The sequence below is a fragment of the Mastigoproctus giganteus genome, chromosome 2 (assembly GCF_048544385.1).
Source record: "Mastigoproctus giganteus isolate SK-2022 chromosome 2, ASM4854438v1, whole genome shotgun sequence".
Taxonomy (NCBI): Eukaryota; Metazoa; Arthropoda; class Arachnida; order Uropygi; family Thelyphonidae; genus Mastigoproctus; species Mastigoproctus giganteus.
This window is the reverse complement of record NC_143576.1, coordinates 112,767,669-112,787,488: the sequence shown is the minus strand read 5'-3', so window position 1 is coordinate 112,787,488 and position 19,820 is coordinate 112,767,669. Positions and strand designations below refer to the sequence as shown.

General features: G+C 37.7%; 1 protein-coding gene across 1 annotated transcript in view; it reads right to left on the bottom strand.

Moving 5' to 3' along the window:
* The window catches only part of LOC150089501 (glycosaminoglycan xylosylkinase-like), a 128,882-nt gene extending 109,937 nt beyond the window's left edge, over window positions 1–18,945 (bottom strand). Inside the window, exon 1 of the mRNA XM_090390006.1 lies at window positions 18,929–18,945. Within this exon, the coding sequence (XP_090246132.1) occupies window positions 18,929–18,945 (17 nt within the window). The remainder of the gene's footprint in view (window positions 1–18,928) is intronic.
* Window positions 18,946–19,820: the final 875 nt, after the last annotated feature.

The window sequence follows — 19,820 nt, the reverse complement described above, 5'->3', positions numbered from 1 at the left end:
AACAAGAAGAAAACAAAAGAACAAGCAGTTAATAAATTACCTAAATCAGATCATTTCTTTACAAAACACAGTAATGAATTATGTCCAGAAGAAGGTAAAGAAAAACCAGTACTGAATCAGAAAATGTGGAAAAGAATGCTGCTGGTGTAAATATGTCTGCGGATCATTTAAATCAAGCAAAAACAATTCAACAATAATAGATATGCCTTTGTCAGAAATTAGTGTTAAACACATTGCACTGTTTATTCCCTCAAGCAATCTTGGAGAATAAGTGGACATCAACATTTCTGATGAAACAAAAAGAAACATTGAGTTTGTCACCTCAGAGACCTAAAGGACCATTTCCAAGGGATCCTGAACAACAAAGTAGAAGTTTTAGTGACACGTACTACTATTCTGCTTCAACATATAGTCCAGTTCCTCGTTTGTGGCTGTGCTACTCCGGACTATGAGATTGGAAAAATATATCTTTTCGGATAAAAACTCAGTGTTTCTCAACATCATATCGAGGCATGTGCTATACATGAAATGTGGCAAAGAATGCAATGATGATAAAGATCTTGAGGAACATGTAAGATACATTTTGGAAAATGGTACTAGAACGGTTATTTCGGATAACAATTATGTTGGCTAAAAATTCTTTAGCATTTCACTGTCAAGGGCAACAAGATTAGTGAATGTAACAAAGGGTTGCTCTTACGAAGAAAGACTTCGTATTTGCTGTTGTGATATTATGTGAGCTGCAATAAAAAGTTACAATAAAGCTGAGAAATCTTTTGGCCTTGCTGTCCACAGTATAAAACAGAAGCTTATTTATTTATTCAGCCAGAAAGTAACTCCATGGTGAAATAAATTACCACATAGTGTTAAAGACATGAGTAGTTGGAATAAATTTAAAGAGTTGGAAAAATTATTTGAAGGAATGGGCAACTGTAAGATACAACAAGAGTTGTCATTGGGCCCTTACTGGTTTTGATATTTATTATATTTGATATATATTGATGTAAGAATTTCAGGTCTGATATTTAAGTTTGCCAATGATACAAAAGTGGGCATGGTAGCTTTATTATTAGCCATATGGTGCAAGGAAGCATGAGGCTTATGCTGCAAAAGCAAAAAAAAAATTTCTGAGTTACCCTGAGAGAGAGAGAGAGAGAGAGAGAGAGAGAGAGAGAGAGAGAGAGAAGGGAATCACCAAGAAAAGAAGAATGATGATATAAAGCTGAGGACCCTGGGTGTGCCAAGTCCATACTCACCAGATGTGAGCCCCTGGGGTTAATGACAGTAATGTGGCATGATATATTATGAAGATCAGGATAAACTAGGCAGGTGGGCTGAAAAATGGCAACTGAGATATAACAATGATAAATGCAAGGTACTACACTTTGGTAGCAGTAATTTCAGAATAACATAGTATTTTGGTAGCTATCACCAAACTGAAGATAACTGAAAGACACCTAGGAGTAACATATCTGACTTTTGGAACAGACGTGTAATTGTCCAGCTTTCTAAGTTAATCATAAAATAAACCAGTTGAAGTGAATATGTGTTTAAGGTAATTTTTTCAGATCTCTCTAGGGTAGGCTCATTCCAAATACGTGTATTCTAAGGCCCAACCTCATCAGTGGCAAAACTACTACCACCAAATTTGCCATCATTGGGGAGGGGGGGGCAACAAAATTAGTACTCTATGGTTTTTAATAAATCCAGAATGATCTATAAGCTTGCTTTCTTGCATTATATGCTAAAATCATTGGGAGACCTACTCATAATTCACAAAGGAAAGGAACAAGAATTTACAGTTTCACTACTGATCCTCATTCAATTTCTTTTGAATTTAAGCTGACTGCCAGTTGACTTTTGTGCACTCTTCTTTCTGTGGCTTCCCAGTAACAACAAGCACAATTATGTGTATCAACAATTAGTGAACTTTACGAAAAGTGTTCTCCATTTTCAGTTTTAAAATGTGATTCCCATATTGGTCATATATATATATATATATATAGTAGTAATATATAATAGTTAAGAAGGAAAATAACAAAAGTTATAGTATGTCTAATGCTCCAAAAATGTGCAGTGCAGCAGTAAAGAAAGCAAAAGGATATAAATAATGTGTGGTTTGTAGAATAAATAAAGTGTCTGTGAAAATAGAAATGAAAAGTACACATGGTGCCTGAACTAAGAGAAGTTTAAGGGTTAGTAGAAAGTGGAAATGAAGTAGTGGTTAAACAGGTGAAATAATTTGAAAAACCTAGCACAAAAATGAACTGAGACTGAAAAAAAAAAAAAAATATATATATAAGTAAATAACACTATATTCAGATATGGGAAGGCAATTTTAGCAATTCAATTGAATCAGGGGATGGCAAATATATAAAATCTGAATATAGTAGATGAAAATATGATATACATAGCCAGGAATGTAAGGCCCAACTTAATTTAAAGAGTTTTTTTAGTTTTGGTTTCCCTTCTCTACAAGCCTATGGTATTAACGCCCATTTTTCCTAATGCTTGCTTACCAGAACCCTTTCTTTAAGGTTGAGCCTTACACACCCAGTAAGTTCAGTATTTTTAATGACTCTTTCTACACTTTTTTTCTTTATACTGTCTTTATCAATTTTTTTCCCGTTTGTAAAACTATTAGTGCAATACGAGGGTGATACAAACGCTCTGTCTATCCTTAATCCTATCGCTATTTTTGCCTTCTTTTGAACATCTTTTTCTTCCCTTCCCTTCCCAAGAATTTACCATTCCCTATACCATTTGCTTGTCTACACTTTTTCATTACCTTTCACCCCTTCTGCACTTCACATACATTTTTTTTTATGTATGTGAATTTGTATTATATTTCACATTACACTTTTGTAAATTTGTATTTATTTTAATTTACATTTTTTACACTGCGTAAGGACTTCCTTGTCTACTAGTATTACGATAAAAGGCCGCATATTTGTTCCCCCCCTTTTCTAATACTACAGACAAGTTTGGAAACACAGTGCCTGATACATTTTTTTTTTTTTTTTGGTAGTTGTTGGCGCATAGGCTTCTGTGGCCATAATGCACCTCCCAAGGTTTTTGCAGTACTTTGATCCAAGCCCGAGGCAGGAATCAAACCCGCAACCTTTGGGTTGCCAGGCAGGCACTTTACCCACCCGGTCGACTGCCTGATACATGGTCAGGAGTAGTCCCCTGATGAATTTCCTGGCTATGTATCATATTTTCATCCAATATATTCAGATTTTGCATATTTGCCATCCCCTGATTCGACTTCTTGCTAAAATTACCCTCCCATATCTGAATATAGTGTTATTTATTTATATATTCCTCTGTTGGTTTTTTTTTTTTTTCCCCTCAGTCCAAGTTCATTTTTTTACTAGGTTTCTCAAATTCTTTCACCTGTTTAACCACTACTTCACTTCCACTTTATACTATCCCTAAAACTTCTCTTAGTTCAGGCACCATGTGTACTTTTAATTTCTATTTTAACAGACGCTTTATTTATTCTACAAACTACACATTATATATATATATATGTCATGACAGTTCCTGAGAAGGGCATACATCTGCCATGTTTCATTGTGCTGATGCCAAAATCAACAAGCCATTTGATGGCTTTGTCGATTGTTATGTAGCACAGCATTACAGTGGAGCGTTGTTCAACTGTCATTTAGCAACAGAGCAATGATCACTTGAAAAGTAGCTTTCTGGTTCCCATCCTTGCCATATGGAGGCAGGCCACTACTGTACAAACTCTTACTAGGTTAAAGAGAACAAAAATAAAATAATAGTAATAAAATCTCACCTGTGGCAAGGAAAGCAAGGGGGGTCAGCTATCCTATGCCTTCAGCATGTTTGTCATGTTGAATGCAGTACCAGCAAAAAATAATAAACGTAACAAATCACACCACTAGCAAAAAACTGCCAAGGGTCAGCAATCCTTGCCCATCAGCAAAAGAAACTGCTAAAGGTTCCAGCAAGAGAAGCAAGCCACAGCCACAAAAATTCCAAGAAGAAAACTTCAAATGTGAGGCTTTAAGTTGAAAGATGGTAAGTCTTCTCTTAAAAAATGCCATTGCAGGTAACATTGAAGTGTGGCATACAAGCAAGATTGTAAACATTTTTTGGTTTAAACCTAGAAACGTAGTGTACAAGCTAGAAAGAAACAAAATTGTTCCATCTACATTGATAAATACCTATGAGTGATTTTTAATTGTCTTTTTTTGATTTAATATCAGCAACAAGGTCAATACTGTTTGACTTGAAGTTCTTTGAGTAGTGTAGGCCGGCAGGCTGCAAAAAGCACATGGGTTCTGTCAATGATATACAGGAACTTTACCACAAAGAAAAAACAGGTAATATTCCATTGTGTAAAACAATGATTGTATAGAACACATCTTTAATACTACATACAGATTTGAAAACTTCATTTTCATTTGTTGGAAAGAAGAGTAATGAGATTAACTGGGAGGCACAAAAGATTATTCTTATGAAGAAAGGCAGGTTTTGTATATTGCAGTACCTGTGTAGCATAGGGAACTGTATAGTGACCAAATTGAGGTAAATAACACTTTAAAAGGGTTTAATAAACTAAATGCTGATGGTTCCTTCACTCTTTCTTGCATGACATACAGACACATGGGAACAAATCAAAAAAGGTTGGCAGCAGGCCAGATGCTTGGAATAGATATCCCTAATCATGACTTTAAAAGTCATTACATTTGCAGGTAAATCCTATTAAAATATAACCAGGGCTTTTTTTTTTTTTTTTTTTTTGAAATGCTGAGGAAGTCCTAGATCCCCCCTCTCCCGAGAAAATTCTAGGGCCAATCATAGTGCCAAATGAACCACCATATTTTCGAATTTGGTGGTTTTCAGCCTTAAACAGTTTTTAATGATTTTTTTTTTTTTTCTGAGAGCTCAAGAAAAAACTTTTAATCATCGTGGCCGCTTGTTTTATCATTGATTTTGTGTTTCCAGTTAAAATTCTATCTACAAATTCCACCCAAAAAATTTTAGGATGAAAGGTAACATGTTTTTTACATGTTAATGTATTAGTGCGTTAACTACAGGAAATCAGAACCACAAACGTTAAAATAAAAAAAAAAAAAACTTTAATTCTTTCTGAAGTAATATGAAAATTAGTTAAGAATTGGCTAAATTAGTATGCAAATTTGTTAAATTGAAAATAGCGACGTGCATGCTTCCTCACATAGATTGAAAGCTCCGTGACAGTAACAGATTGGAATCACAGTTGAGTCAGATGTCAGAACTGAGCGTTGGTGCGCAGTCGCGCTGAAACCACGCGATGCTAAAGTTATGAGTTGCCTTGCTTTTTCCCATCATATTGCCAATAACATTACATACGCACACACAAATAAAAAATAAAAAAAATTAAGCTTACCTGGAAAATACGAAAGGCATGTGGCACAGCTCAGAGCTGTATATAAATAATTCTTTCGTTCCATTGTTTCTCCCAATAAATCATGTGACTTTTTATGCACATGGTTTCATTAGGAAACCGATGTGCAATTACGTGAAGATCCAACAAAAAGAATTACAAATGCTCCGGTTAATGAAGCATTTATGGCACAAATGAAATCGAGCTTTACTGGCAAAAAGATGAGAAATAGAAGATACAACTGCCTAAAAAAACAAAACTGAATCGACCAATCAATAGGCAAATATCACTAACGCCTAATCGCAAGATATGTGCAGTTTCACAACCCCATCCAAATTAACATGTCTGCTTAACGGCTAGTTCCAGCTTCAGGACTACTTTCGCTAAATACACTTATATCACAGAATAGTAAAATATCTTACTACTCTGTGTTTATGACCTTAGCTCAAGGCTGTTAATCGCTATCGGGGTTCGTTCACAGATTAAATGTGGTTTCGTTTTCCATTCAAAATGAATAAATAACTATACAGAGATAGCAAAAATGAGAGTACAGTTAATAAGCATAAAAATAATCGCTGTGTAGGAAGATTATAATTCATGTGTAGAGAAAGCATATGAAAAAAAAAAAAAAAAAAACATCTACAATGCGCTACGCTTATAAAGAAGGGTGCGAGTAAAAATGTACTGTATGTGAAAGTTGAGTACAAGGGCTCCTCGTTATCCGGGATTAATTTGTTCCAGAAAATTCTACTTAAAATACGGACCAAATTTTCGTAATGTGTATTATTGTTATAATACTGCGTTAATTGCAGGAAAATCAGAACCGAAAACATTAAAAGTTAAAAAAAAAAAAAAAAACTTTAATTCTTTCTGATTTAGTATGAAAATTAGTTAAAAATTATTATTATTATTACTATTATTATTATTATTATTATTATTATTATTAGCCATGCATGGTGTACAAGAAAAAGAAAGCCTTAGGTTTATGCTGCACCAGCCAAAAAAATATTCCCGAGTTACCCTGAGAGAGAGAGAGAGAGAGAGAGAGAGAGAGACAGAGAGAAGTAGAAAGAAATCACCAAGAAAGAGAAGAATGATGATATCCAGTTCAGGACCCTGGCTGTGCCAAGCACATAAACGCCAGATGTGAGCACCTGTGGTCAATAGCGTTAGTTTGTTTCGCAAACAAACTACATACTCTGGTGTTCAAAGCAAGAGCATCACCTAGGAATTTCACATTTCTAACCATTTTTCTCGATATTATGTTACATTAATGACTAGCATCACAAATAGAAATATAAACAAAACATATTTGTTAAGAGTTAAGGTAAAGTAAGTAATATTTCACAGGTGCTTCCAAAATGAGCATTTGCAACCTTTATACAACAGTTTTAATAAACACAACAACTGTGGCTGAAATATATCAGAAGCCTTTACTTTGCTTCATTTTATCATTTTAAATAAAAAACAAAATGAAAAGTTCACCAGATGCAAACTAATATTTAGTTGAATCGCCTCTGGCTACGATGACAGTAGCACACCATCCAGGCATTTAAAAGATAAATTTCTGTCGATAATCAACTGATAGTTCGTGGTTCCAAACACGAATTATGGTTTCCTGAAGTTTACGAAGGATCTTTAATTTCTTTCGGGCAACTGCAGATTCCACACGATGCCAACAGTTCTCCACACGATACAGGGCCGAGCTGTTTCCTGGCCAGCTAAGAGTTGTAATGGACCATTCTTCGTATGTAAACACATTACTGTCGAACTTCTAATGCAGAACTGAAGCTAAAGTAACTGCAGCAATTCCAACTTACACTTTTCGCCCAATGAAACCGAGCAGAGTCGTCCTGAAAATTGCAGTTACTTGGCAGGTTGAAATGGTCTCTAATGATTGGCAGCAATTTTACTTCCAATATAGCTAGGTATCCAGTGGCATTTACGGAACCTTTTATAAACTGCATGTGACCTACACCGCGATACCAAATGCACCCCCCCCCCCCATCTCATATGGCTGGTAGGGAATTTTACTATAGACACCATACAGTCTGGATGCTATTCTTCACCACGTCTACGGCGAATCGTTTGTCTCCCATCAGAACCATGCAGGTTGAATTTTTCTCATCCGAGAAAATAACTGATTTACACTGCTCGAGGGTTCATCTGACATGTTGCTTACACCAAATTAATAGGGCCTTTTTCATTTTTTGTGTGATGAGGGGCTTCTTCTTAGGACGACGGACTACAAGTCTATTTTTGAAGAGGCGTCTTCTTACTGTTATTGCAATTGCAATTGCTATCACTCCTGTATATTCTTCCCATTCTCTTTTCAGCTCAGACGAAGAAGCTTTACGGTTTTTAAGGCATAAGTGCCTCAAAACGCGGTCCTGTTTTAGAGACACGTATGCGTCCGGTTCCTTTTTTACTATCATTAGAACCAGTAATCTTGAATTTGCAAATAAATCTACTCACTGTCCACTGATTAAAAAACACTCTATAAGCAATATGACGGAAAGATTATCCTTCCTCACGTACCAGGGGCTGGCTCGCATGATCCACTTCTACTTCCGACTCTCTCTCTCAGAGTAATTTTTTTTTGGCTCGTGCAGCGTAGGCATTGGGGTTTCTTGCACCATTTGGGTAATAATAATAATAGTAAAAAGCAACAATAGCACTCTTTCTTCGTGGCGTCAACTGCACGTAACGCGTGATCCTGACACAAACAAGAAATGATTGCAACTCTTGCAGAGCATGATTATATAGCTGAAAGTAAAAGCTGATGCAATACTACATCATCATCTATTCGTGTTAAACTTATCTGACGCAATCTGTAACAAATATTCCCATATACTTACGTTATCCGGAAGAAAATTACAATTTTAAGGACTGGTGCCCTTTCTTTGAACACTAGAGTAGATATGATTATATATACAGGGAGTCTCAAAATTACACGGCATAATTTCAGGAATGAATTCCTCACATGTAGACAATAAAAATATTTTCTATCAATATAGTTTCTGAAATACTTCGTTTCCGAGTTTTGAAGGCCTGTCTATGACACTTCACTGTTCACATCACCTTATAGTAAGTGTTCAAAATGTCCACCCTCACTCTGAATACAGGCCTCACATCGAAGTCTCATTGACTCGCGAAGACGATGCCAAATTCCTGGCATGTTTCGTATTGTCTCAAAACCTGCCACAATTTGAATCCAGAGAGTAACCACATCAGCTACCGGAGTCGAATACACCAATGACTTTAAATGGCCCCACAAGAAGAAATCTAGTGGGTTTAAATCAGTGCGCGTGGAACTTGGCAGTTGGTCCACTTCCTCTATTTCAGGAGTCGTAGATCTTGGTCGTCCTCTGTCCGCAGAACGAGGTTTAAAGGTCCAATGTTCACAAAGGCGGCTATGGATACTTTCAAACGTTTTCCTGTATGGACATATTCGTTCTGGGAACATTTCGTGGTACAAACGACGAGACTCAAGAGCATTGCCGTCCACCAAATGGTAACTAAAGTACATATCCGCTTGCTCCTGATTTGAGTACATGGTCGGAATGGAAAACCACCAGCTTCTGTCAGTACCTTTGCAACTGCAATATTTCTTATGCGGAAGACTCTTCTGCATCTGGAATCTGCACCTTGGATTTGTAATGCGGTATGGTGTACGCCGAATCACCTAAAATTCTATGAAATCGTGGAGGTTTGAGTCTGCTACATCCACTGCAAATCCAGCTCCTTGTACTGGCATTTCTGCTCTCGACATCACCTGACGCTGCTTTCTTCCCAACAGATTGTAATTAGATGCAAATCTTTCCAATGAAGTTCGGACTTTATCTGAAATTTAATTACACGTATATTTATTTTTCAATTTGTTCATATCAATCATTTTTGTTCATGGCAAGTTTTTTACTTCCTGTACTTGGAAAAACAAGAGAGGAAGTATATAAGAGTACTGCTACATTATGTGTAACTGACAGCGGGGTTGCCATTGGTTGGCTGGGACCACTTTAATAATAAATATCAATAAATATCAGTACCTTGTGATGAAGGAAATCACCTGCGAGAGAAAAGACATTGCAGTCAATAACTCGGGAACCAAGAATTTCCGGAACTATGTTAATATAAAATATTTTTATTGTGTACAAATGAGGAACTCATTCTTGAAGTTATGCCGTGTATTTTTGAGACACCCTGTATACATATTGGAAAAGGATCAGGGTATGTCTGTTAGGGGCAAAGGTTGATGACGTTTTAGAGGAGATATCACCTTTTAAGGGTATAAAAAGTGATATATTTGTACACGTTGTCACTAATGAAATCAAGAGTAGGAGACCTGCGGAATTACTTAAGAAGTACAGGTCGCTGTTGAAAAAAAAGCCGTGAATTAGGGTTGAATTTGAAAGTGTCTGCAATTCTGCCCAGACATGATAGGAGGGAGTATATGATAAGAGCGTTGTCGATCAATCCGGCCCGAGAAAGACTGTGCAAGACTCAAGGGGTAGAATTTTTTTCAGCCTGGTATGTACTTGTTAACAAGAGAGACTGCTTCTACAGGAAGGGGATACATTAAATAGAAAGGGTGCAAGAATATTTACTGATGATATCGAGGCAGTGTTAGGTTGATCGGAAAACTGTTACCCTGGGAGGATACAAGGATTAATAGATTCACAGTAGCCGCTGGCAGAGGTGAAAGTGATTCTTGCACTGCTTCTATTTGAATGAGAAGCAGCGTGGAAAACAAGATACAGGAGATTTCGGAGACTGCCCTTTGTGGTACAAAGGGCAGTCTCTGAAATCATTGTGGTACAAGTAAATAGTTGGGTTGTATTAGAGTAGCAAAAAATAGGAACGAGTGCATATATACTTGCATATAAACCAATGCTAGCAGTTTGGTAAATAAATTTGATGAATTTGCGGTGTTGGTCAAAACATCAAACGCAGATATTGTTGGGATATCAGAGACGTGGTGTCACACAGATATAAGGAAGGCAGAGCTGGAATTTCGGGAGTACAATGTGTACAGGAAGGAGAGACACGATAGGAAGGGTTATGCTATTAGTTAAGAAACACATAAAATCCTAAAGCCAGTCGACAGCACTGAACAGAGCAGTGTCAAGTCAGTTTGGTGTGACATAAGCATTGGGTGATCAAAATTGGGAGTAGGAGTGTGTTATAGGACTAATGACTCTGAGGAGTATAATAAGAAACTATACCGGGAAATAGATTGGGCCAGTAAATCAGAGTCTTATAATGGGGGATTTTAATTCCCTAGATATTGCCTGGAATTAGTGAGTTGGTCACTCACACACTAGCAAAGCTTTTAAGGATTAATTGGATAATTGTTTTCTACATCAGAATATTCCCGACGCAATTAGAGGAAGTAATAGTCTTTATCTAATTATCAGTAGTGATTCCTCATGCATTAAGAATCTGCAGATAAAGGAAGCACTAGGTGGCACTCATCACAATGTGCTGAAGTGGGATTTACTCCAAGAGGTAATTGCAATCCTGGGTAAAGGGAAAGGTTTTTGCTTTCGTAAAGGCGACTATGGTGATCTGAGACAGTATTTAAATTCTATACAGTGCGACCAACTGATGATGTTACCAACAGCAAATTCAAAATGGGAAGCAATCAAAGAATTTATCTTGGATACTTTCAACCGTTTTCCTCTGTGGACATATTCGTTCTGGGAACCTTTCATGGTACAAACGACGAGACTCAAGAGCATTGCCGTCCACCGAGCGGTAAGACTAGGCTTTACATACCAACTAAGAAATATTGTTCAAGGTTTAGGCCTAAATGGATGTCAGATGAACTAATTAGACATGTGGCAGAGAAGAAAAATGCGTCAGATACATATAAATTAATGGGTAACATGGAAGCCTACGATAGATATAAGCTGGTCTGTAACTCAGACACAAAGGAGATGAGGCAGGCAAAGGCAGATTATTAGAAATCTTTGACAAAGTAAAACAAGAAAAACGCAAAACGTTCTTTACCTCTGTAAACGTTAGAAGGAAAGGGATGAATCAGATTGGTCCACTGGAAATTGATGGTTCAACTGTAAATGATTCTGCTCAGGTGGCTAACAAACTAAATGAGTATTTTGCCTCTACATTCACCTAGGTGGAATTATTCAGGGAGGGGAATGCCAGAGGTGAGTTTAACTCTGACAGTGAGCTAGATGATTTTGTAATAACTGAGAGGAAAGTGGAGGAGAAATTGTTGAAAATAAACAAAAAAATAGGCACCCGGGGTGGATGAGATCTATCCACTTATATCAAAGGAGGCAGCAAAGGAAGTAAGCAAACACTTTGCCATAATTATGAAAGCTTCTTTCGACTCAGGGGAGGTACCCATGGAGACTAGAGATGTCCAAATATGATCCCAATTCACAAAGGAGGATCAAAGGCTGACACAAGTAATTATAGACCTGTGAGTTTAACTTCTGTTCCAGGAAAATTAATGGAGGCAATGATTAAAGAAGCACTGCAGGATCATCTAGAATAGACTTCAGTTATAGCTCGGACACAGCATGGTTTTGTTAAGGGAAAGCCTTGCCTGACTAATTTGATTGGATACTATGATGTGGTCACAAAAGAACTGGATGTAAAGAATAACTGTGATATCATATATTTGGATCTTAGAAAGGCTTTTGATACTGTTGCACAAGGAAGACTGACTGCTGAACAATTTGGAGCAGTGTGACATTGGAGGAAATTGCTGCTATGGATAAAGGGATGGTTCAGTGGGAGTAGACAGAAAGTGGTAATCAATGGACACTGCTCATCGTGGACTAATGTTATTAGTGGAGTCCCTAAGGGTTCAACAATGGGTACATTGTTGTTTTCTATATTTATAAATGATATTGATGATGGTACATCAAGCTTAATCTCCAAGTTTGCAGAAGATACGAAGGTTGGCAAGGTTGTTAAGGACACCAATGACAGTTCACCGCTGCAACAGGATCTCGAAAAGTTGAACAGATGGGCTGAGAGGTGGCAAATGAAGTTTAATATTGACAAATGTAAAGTACTACATATGGGAAGCAGTAACCCACAGTGACGTACCAACTGTATGGTAAATACATTGGCAGTGGTAGAGAACAAAAAGAACCTGGGAGTAATTGTGCAGGCAGATATGAAATTTTCTGAGAGTGCAGACGGTCTACAAGCGTAGCTTTTATTGTAATATAAATGATGTACAGGAATTTTTTTTGCAGGGTTAAAGAGGTGATTATCCCCTTGTATAAGGCAGTGGTCAGGCCACACCTTGAGTACTGTATACAGGTCTGGAGGCCTCATTTTAAGAACGACGTAGAGCTGTTGGAACGAGTACAGAGAAGGGCAACAAGATTAGTGAATGGAACGAAGGGTTGCTCTTACGAAGAGTGGTTTAAATTTTGCAAAATACAATGTTTGTAGGCTAGGCACCTGCGAGGTGATCTGATTGAGGTGTATAAAGCCTTGAATGGTTTGAGTATGCTCAATGCTGATGGGATGCTTTCTCTTTCTCAGAATAAACATATGAGAGGTCATAAATTCAAATTGAGGAAAGAAAAATGTTCGATAGATGTGCGGAAGTTTGCCTTTAGCCAGCGGGTAGTTGGTTGGTGGAATAGACTTCCATTCTTTTCTTTATGGAAGTTCATAGCCTTAAAAAATTTAAGTCTCAACTGGACAGGTATTTGGAACGAACGGAAGGATGAAATGGGAGCGGGTTTTTTTGTGTTTTTTTGATTTAAATATATATATATGCCATAATTCCCCATGTATAAGACGCATCTTTATTCGAAAAAATTGGGTTGTTAAAACTGGGTGCGTCTTATACAGTGGTTGTAGATTTTTTTTACTTGCATTTCCCGCTTTTTTGCGCTTGTTGTCTTTGCGCTTATTGTTTCGCACTTGTTACCGTTATATTAGGTTACGTTTTGCCACGTTCTGCCCTGAAATGGCTCAGAAAAGATTTTCGTACAGTGCTGAATTCAAGTTAATAGTGATCCAGTTTGCAAAACTGACTGGAACTGGTGCTGCTGAACGTAAGTTTGGTCCTCTTCCAACTGAGAAAACAATCCGAGACTGGCTACGGGAAGAAGTAACCCTTCTGAAAACGCCACGGCAGAAGAACGCCATGAGAGGCAAGTCAGCAAACTGGCCTGATTTAGAAAGGGAATTGAAGATATGGATTGAGGAGGAAAGGGCAATTGGAGTTCCTGTGTCCACAAAGATGGTTCAGCATGAGGCAAGAATAATTGCTGATGAAAAAGAAGTTACTGATTTCAGAGGAGGACACAATTGGTGCTTCAGGTTCATGAAACAGAATGCACTAAGCATGCGTAAACGCACCAGACTTCCCAAAAGATGCCTGAAAGCTATGAGCAGAAGGTCCTTGAATTTCATCGTTTTGTCATTCAACGTCGGAAGTCACATCAGTCTGAGTTGGGACAGATTGCAAATATGGACAAAGTCCTGTGAAAATTATTTTCATTTTCAGCCCTTTCACTTACTTTCAAGAGGTATTTGGCCTAATAATGCCTGATATATTTTTCACGGCCTGTACAACTAAATTATATAACGATAGCGTCACTTGAGCTAAGCTTTTACTTTCGCTTTCAAATCACCCCAGGGGTGCGGTCACCGTAAGGGGACACCACAGTGACGTCACCCGTTCTCCTGAGCGGACAAGAATGTTGATCGAACGCAAAGGTCCGAAGAACGGTGAAAATTGTTATATGAGTAGAAATTACCAGAACAAGACACAGCAGGTCTTGCATAACAAGACCTTTATAAAGATATTAATTGTCACTACGAGGCCGTGCATGGTACAGTATCAATTTATTTCTCACCCCCCCCCCCCGAAGCGATGCAGGGATAGATATATTTGAAAGAGGGGGGACAGAAACACAGACGGACACACAGTTAAGTTCATGAGTAAAACATGACAAGAAGATCAGTGATAGTTTTGGCCGATTTTTGTCATTGTGTAAAGAAGAAGTAAATTAATAATTACGAGGGAAAAGATGAGAAAAGAACTATATTGATGTCTGGAACAGATTTCCCCCCCCCCCCGAGGCGTTGCAGAATATTTTCGGGTAAGACAACCCTTATTGTTTAATAACAAACTGTATTAAATCACCCAAAAGCCAATCCTATTACCTGCATACGTTTTAATGCATTTATAAGACACCTTTCCTCACATAAATATACCCCGACAACTGTATTATTTTCTTAGTATTTAACTTTAATAATAATGCGACTTATTAATTTAATTGTCAATTACTAATTACACTATTAAGATAATATAATTACCTGTTTCATATTTTGAGCAGAGGTATGTTATGACAAACACTAATTATTTTGTACTTGCTAAGGAATTAGTGGAAAAACCATATGAAGAATATTACAACATTGTAATATAGCTAACAGCAAGATAATGCTTGCATTCAATTAATTTTTCTAACAATTAAATACCAATTAATCTAACTTATTTACCAGTTATATTGTACTCATTTGTATACATATATGTTAAATAAACCTTATTTTGTTTGTTATAATTATGTCGTGACCATTCTTTTTAAATACATGCAAATCACTAACAATCATTTTTTTTAAGAATCATTAATTGCGGCATTTCGGGTCAGCCCTTAGCTAAGAGGTGTCCCGGGATGAAAAACACAACGCGTCTAGATGTTGCCATTCGCTCATTACTTCTCAGAGTAAATGTAGAACACTAGATATATTGTCCTAACTTAAACTGCTAGCGAGATCATTCAAAACCCAGGGTTTTCTGGAATTCACATGATATTGTGCTTCTTGCTGTAGCGAGTGATTCATGAGTATATTGATAGGCAAGAGCATAATATGACGGAAAAGCCTGTGGAACACTGTTGCTAATCGTGACCAGGATGAAATGTGCTTTTGCGGGATGAAAAACCTCTTTTTTTATATGAAAGCTTGTGAGTTATGAGGATTACTGTAAACTGAAGAGCAAAGCACAACAAGAGTAACTAGTGAATAGAAGACAAATAAAGGGATTAATGTGATAATAGAATAAAAGGGAAATGTCTAACACTAGTGATTTTGTGTGTATGCAGAGAATGGTTAGAGACATTTTATTAAATTTTTTTTTCTTTTTCAGCAATACAAATAACATAGTCCTCAAGTACATACATAATAGTAACACATTGCAACTAGAAGTAGTTAATTGATTTGTCAAAACAAATAATAATAACAAATTAAAAAAAAAAAAAAAAAAACCTCTAGTTGCTATATGTGTTAGAAACTCATTTTGATTTTAGCATTGCTCAGTACTAACAGTTTAATTCTGTTTCAGCTACGTAAAGGTAAGTACACTGTTTTGGAGGGACCTTCCCACCCAAAATTTTACTCAAATATTAGTAGTGTCATCTAATTTAACATAGACACTTATAAATCCAACATGGAAGAACAAATCCCACAAACTTCAACCGACCTTTCTGCTGCATTGTTTGATACGCAACAAACGCAAGCCCCACCCGAAACAGGCAGGCTGCGTGTGGCTAATATCGCAGGTTACCTAAGTTTGGTGCCTACTTTTTTTGGTACAGATGAAGGCCCATCTGTACAATATTTTTTTGAAACTTTAGAAAGTGTAGGGAAATTAGCGGCTTGGCAAAGCTCAGAGATGATAACCATTTCAAGATCTAAATTTCATTCTTTAGCAGACGAATTTCTAGCACAATCCACTGAATTGCGTAAGGAAGAAAATTATAACGTGTTCAAAAATGCTTTCTTAGCTCACTTTGAAAAAACGGAACCCATAGTCACTTGTTTAAGTGAATTCGCTAATACTGTGCAAAAACCTGACGAAAATGTCGCCAGCTTTGGAGCCCGAATTCAAAACCTGGCAAGAAAGGCGTTTAAGATACAGAATGAAACCCCTGAAGCAAAGTAGATTTTAGATCAGGCAATATTAGCCCAATTTCTTAGGGGTGTTTCAAATAAAATTAAAAGGATAGTCTTGTCACAAAACCCCCTCACTTTCCATCAAGCAATTGTTATTTCGAAACGAGAGGAAACAAATGAACTTATTACAGAAACAAAACACAGACCAATTAATGCCATATACTGTCAATCTAATAATGAAGTAGTCGGTAGCCAGCAGGAAAATTATTTTGAAAAATTTATTAAACCTTTACAAAATGAAATACTGGACTTAAAACAATCACTTAAAGCATTAGCTGTAAGTAACGTGACTTGTAATAATTTACAAACGCCAATTTACGAAACGGAACGATGTCCAAATTTTGATACTGCAGCTTATCCATTTTTTCCTTCCTACAATAACAGAGCGCCCAGTAGTTTTACGTATTCGCAGTCTGACGAACGAAGAGACGCTATGCCCTCAGGCGTCAGTAGCAATGAACTCGCCCTAAGTGAGAGACGCGTTCCTGCTCCGTGCTATGCTGGGAAGCATGTATACTGTAACCCTACGTACGAAGCAAGACAGGCAGTAAGACGCTATGCCGCTTGCCGTCGTCCGAGCAGCTCCCGACCGACGCCAACTTATTCTAACCGTCCGTGCCCAAGTCGCGGAGTGCGCGAATACACTGCGTTACCAAAATATCGGCCGCCTTATGTTAATACACAAAGTTGCAATTTTAATGGAAATGGGGTGAAAAATGCAAACCAAATGTATTATAATAATCGAAATAGGACAGATATGAACTCTTACACAGGGGCAACAAAAGAAATGCCTAGAAATAAGTTTAATCAGGGGCAAACTCACCCTAAAGCGATTTTTGGTAGGCAAATTAATCAGGTAGATAATGTAAGTTACAGACAAGGTAGAGATAGGTATTTCTGACATAAACGGATGCCTGAAGGAAATAGAAGGGACTATCAGCGTCATAGAAATGTGTTACCAGGTCAAAATTATTATAGAGGAGCTAAATCGTATGCCAACCACAAAAATGTGCAGCATGGAGTTTATATTTTAGATAACGATTCTCAATTGCCGTTGATCATGGGACCAGTTCAAAATGTTGAGGCTAAATTTTTGGTAGATTCAGGCGCTAGCGTAACTTTAATTAGTACAGATTTATTTAATAAAATTAAAAAAGATAAATCTCTAAATCCAAGAGCTCCAAACTTGACGGTAACGGGTGTTTCTGGATATGTAGTGCCGATCCATACTGAAATTACAGTAAACATTAAACTGGATAATGCATGTTTTCAAGATAATGTTTTGGTAGCTAATGGAAATTTCACCGGACAATATAATGTTATATTAGGATTGAATGTTTTGAGACGTTTTTCGTTCATAATTGACTTAGGTAAAAAAATGGTTCGCTCAATCCCATTGAATATTTGTTTAAGAGAAGTAGGTGTTAGGGAACAAATTATGAGTTCTAAACCTGTGGTAGCTAAACTCACATGTAAACATGTACTACCAGGATCGTCCGAAAGGGTTTTGACAGCCTATTGTAACCAGCTTGCTGTTTCCACAGAACAACTGGTGTTAACAGAGCCTAATTATAACCTTGGTCGTGAGGACTTAGCTGTCCGTTGTTCAGTGGACAAAGTACAGGCCGATGGATTAGTATCAGTCCTGGTGGCAAATTTGTCAACTGAGCCTTTATATCTTCCAAAGGGGATGGGTATTGCTAGTTTGGAAAGGGTTGAAATTAATCCAGTTACTTTTGCAGGTAAGGAAGTAGAAGACAATAAGACATCTCCTGTATAGCCGACCTGGCTAGCCGAGTGGGTAAAGTACCTGCCCGGCAACCCAAAGGTCGCGGGTTCGAATCCCGCCTCGGGCTTGGATTAAAGTACTGCAAAAACCTTGGGAGGTGCAATATGGCCACAGAAGCCGATGCGCCAACAACTACCAAATCAAAAAAAAAAAAAAAAAAAACATCTCCTGTGACTTTAAGTGATTTTAATCTTGATCATTTGACTGGTGATCAGAAACATGAACTATCAGACTTGTTGTATGAATATAGAGATGTTTTTGCCAAATGTCCAGCTCAGCTAGGAAATTCAAAGGTATATAAACATAGAATTAAATTGACGGACAGTATACCGGTTAAGCAGTCAGCTTATAGAGTTCCTTTCTTGTTGAAAGATGAAGTTCGAAGGCAGGTGAATGAACTTTTGGAGGCAAACATCATTCAACCCAGCAACTCCCCATATTCAGCGCCAATTGTTTTGGTGCGCAAAAAGGACCAATCATATAGGCTTTGTATTGCTTTTCGGAGATTGAATGCGAAAACGGTTTCAGATGCATATCCTGTCCCAGATTTAAATGAAATTCTCCAACTTTTAGGGAAAGCGCGCTACTTCTCTTCGCTCGATTTACAGAGTGGTTTCCACCAAATCGAGATGCACCCCGCCGATCGTCACAAAACCGCTTTCACCACTGGTGAATCTTTATTTGAGTTCTTGCGCATGCCGTTTGGCCTTCGAAACGGAGTCGCATCTTTTGTGAGAACTATGTCATTGGTGCTTTCTGGCCAGGAAAATCAATCGATATTCGCTTACCTCGATGACGTAATCATAGCCTCAGAAAATTGGAGTTGACAGCTGGACAAGTTGCGGATAGTTTTCCAACGTCTGAGAGATTATGACCTAAAATTGAAGCCTAAAAAGTGTGAATTTGGTAAACAACAAATTTGTTACCTTGGCCACCTGGTGAGCAGCGAGGGCATTCGTCCAAATCCCAAAAACTTAGTCGCCGTTCGAGACTGTAAACCGCCCAGAACGATCAAACAAGTCCGATCGTTTCTTGGAATGGCTGGTTTCTATAGAAAATTTATTCCAAATTTTGCTGAGATAGCGAGACCTCTCACTTCGCTAACAAAAAAAGAAACACCTTTTGTTTGGGACTGTTGCACGCAGCAAGCTTTCGATCAATTGAAAACTGCCTTGACAACTGAACCTCTGTTAGTTTTTCCTGACTTCACAAGATCATTTCTCTTATCAACGGATGCATCAGCGTACTGTGTAGGGGCCTGTCTCGAGCTACAGATGGATGAAGATACAAGACAGCCAGTAGCCTATGCTTCTAGGCTATTAAAGAAGTCAGAATTGAATTATAGTACGACAGAGAAAGAAGCTTTGGCTATTGTTTTCGCAGTCACAAAGTTCAGACCTTTTTTAGTGTCCAATCATTTCACTCTGATAACAGATCGCCAACCCTTGAGTTATTTGCTCAATTTCAAGAACCCTTCCCCCCGCTTAGCGAGATGGAGCATGCTTTTGCAAGAATACGACTTCCAAATTCAGTACCGTCCTGGTAAAGTACATTCAAACGCAGACTTTCTTTCAAGGCCAGTGTTAGAAGAGGATGAAAAGAAAAAAAGGCCAAGGAAGCCTAAAACAACTGAGTTAGTGGCTCCCATATCAGCTGATTTAACTATGGAGTCATTGGTGA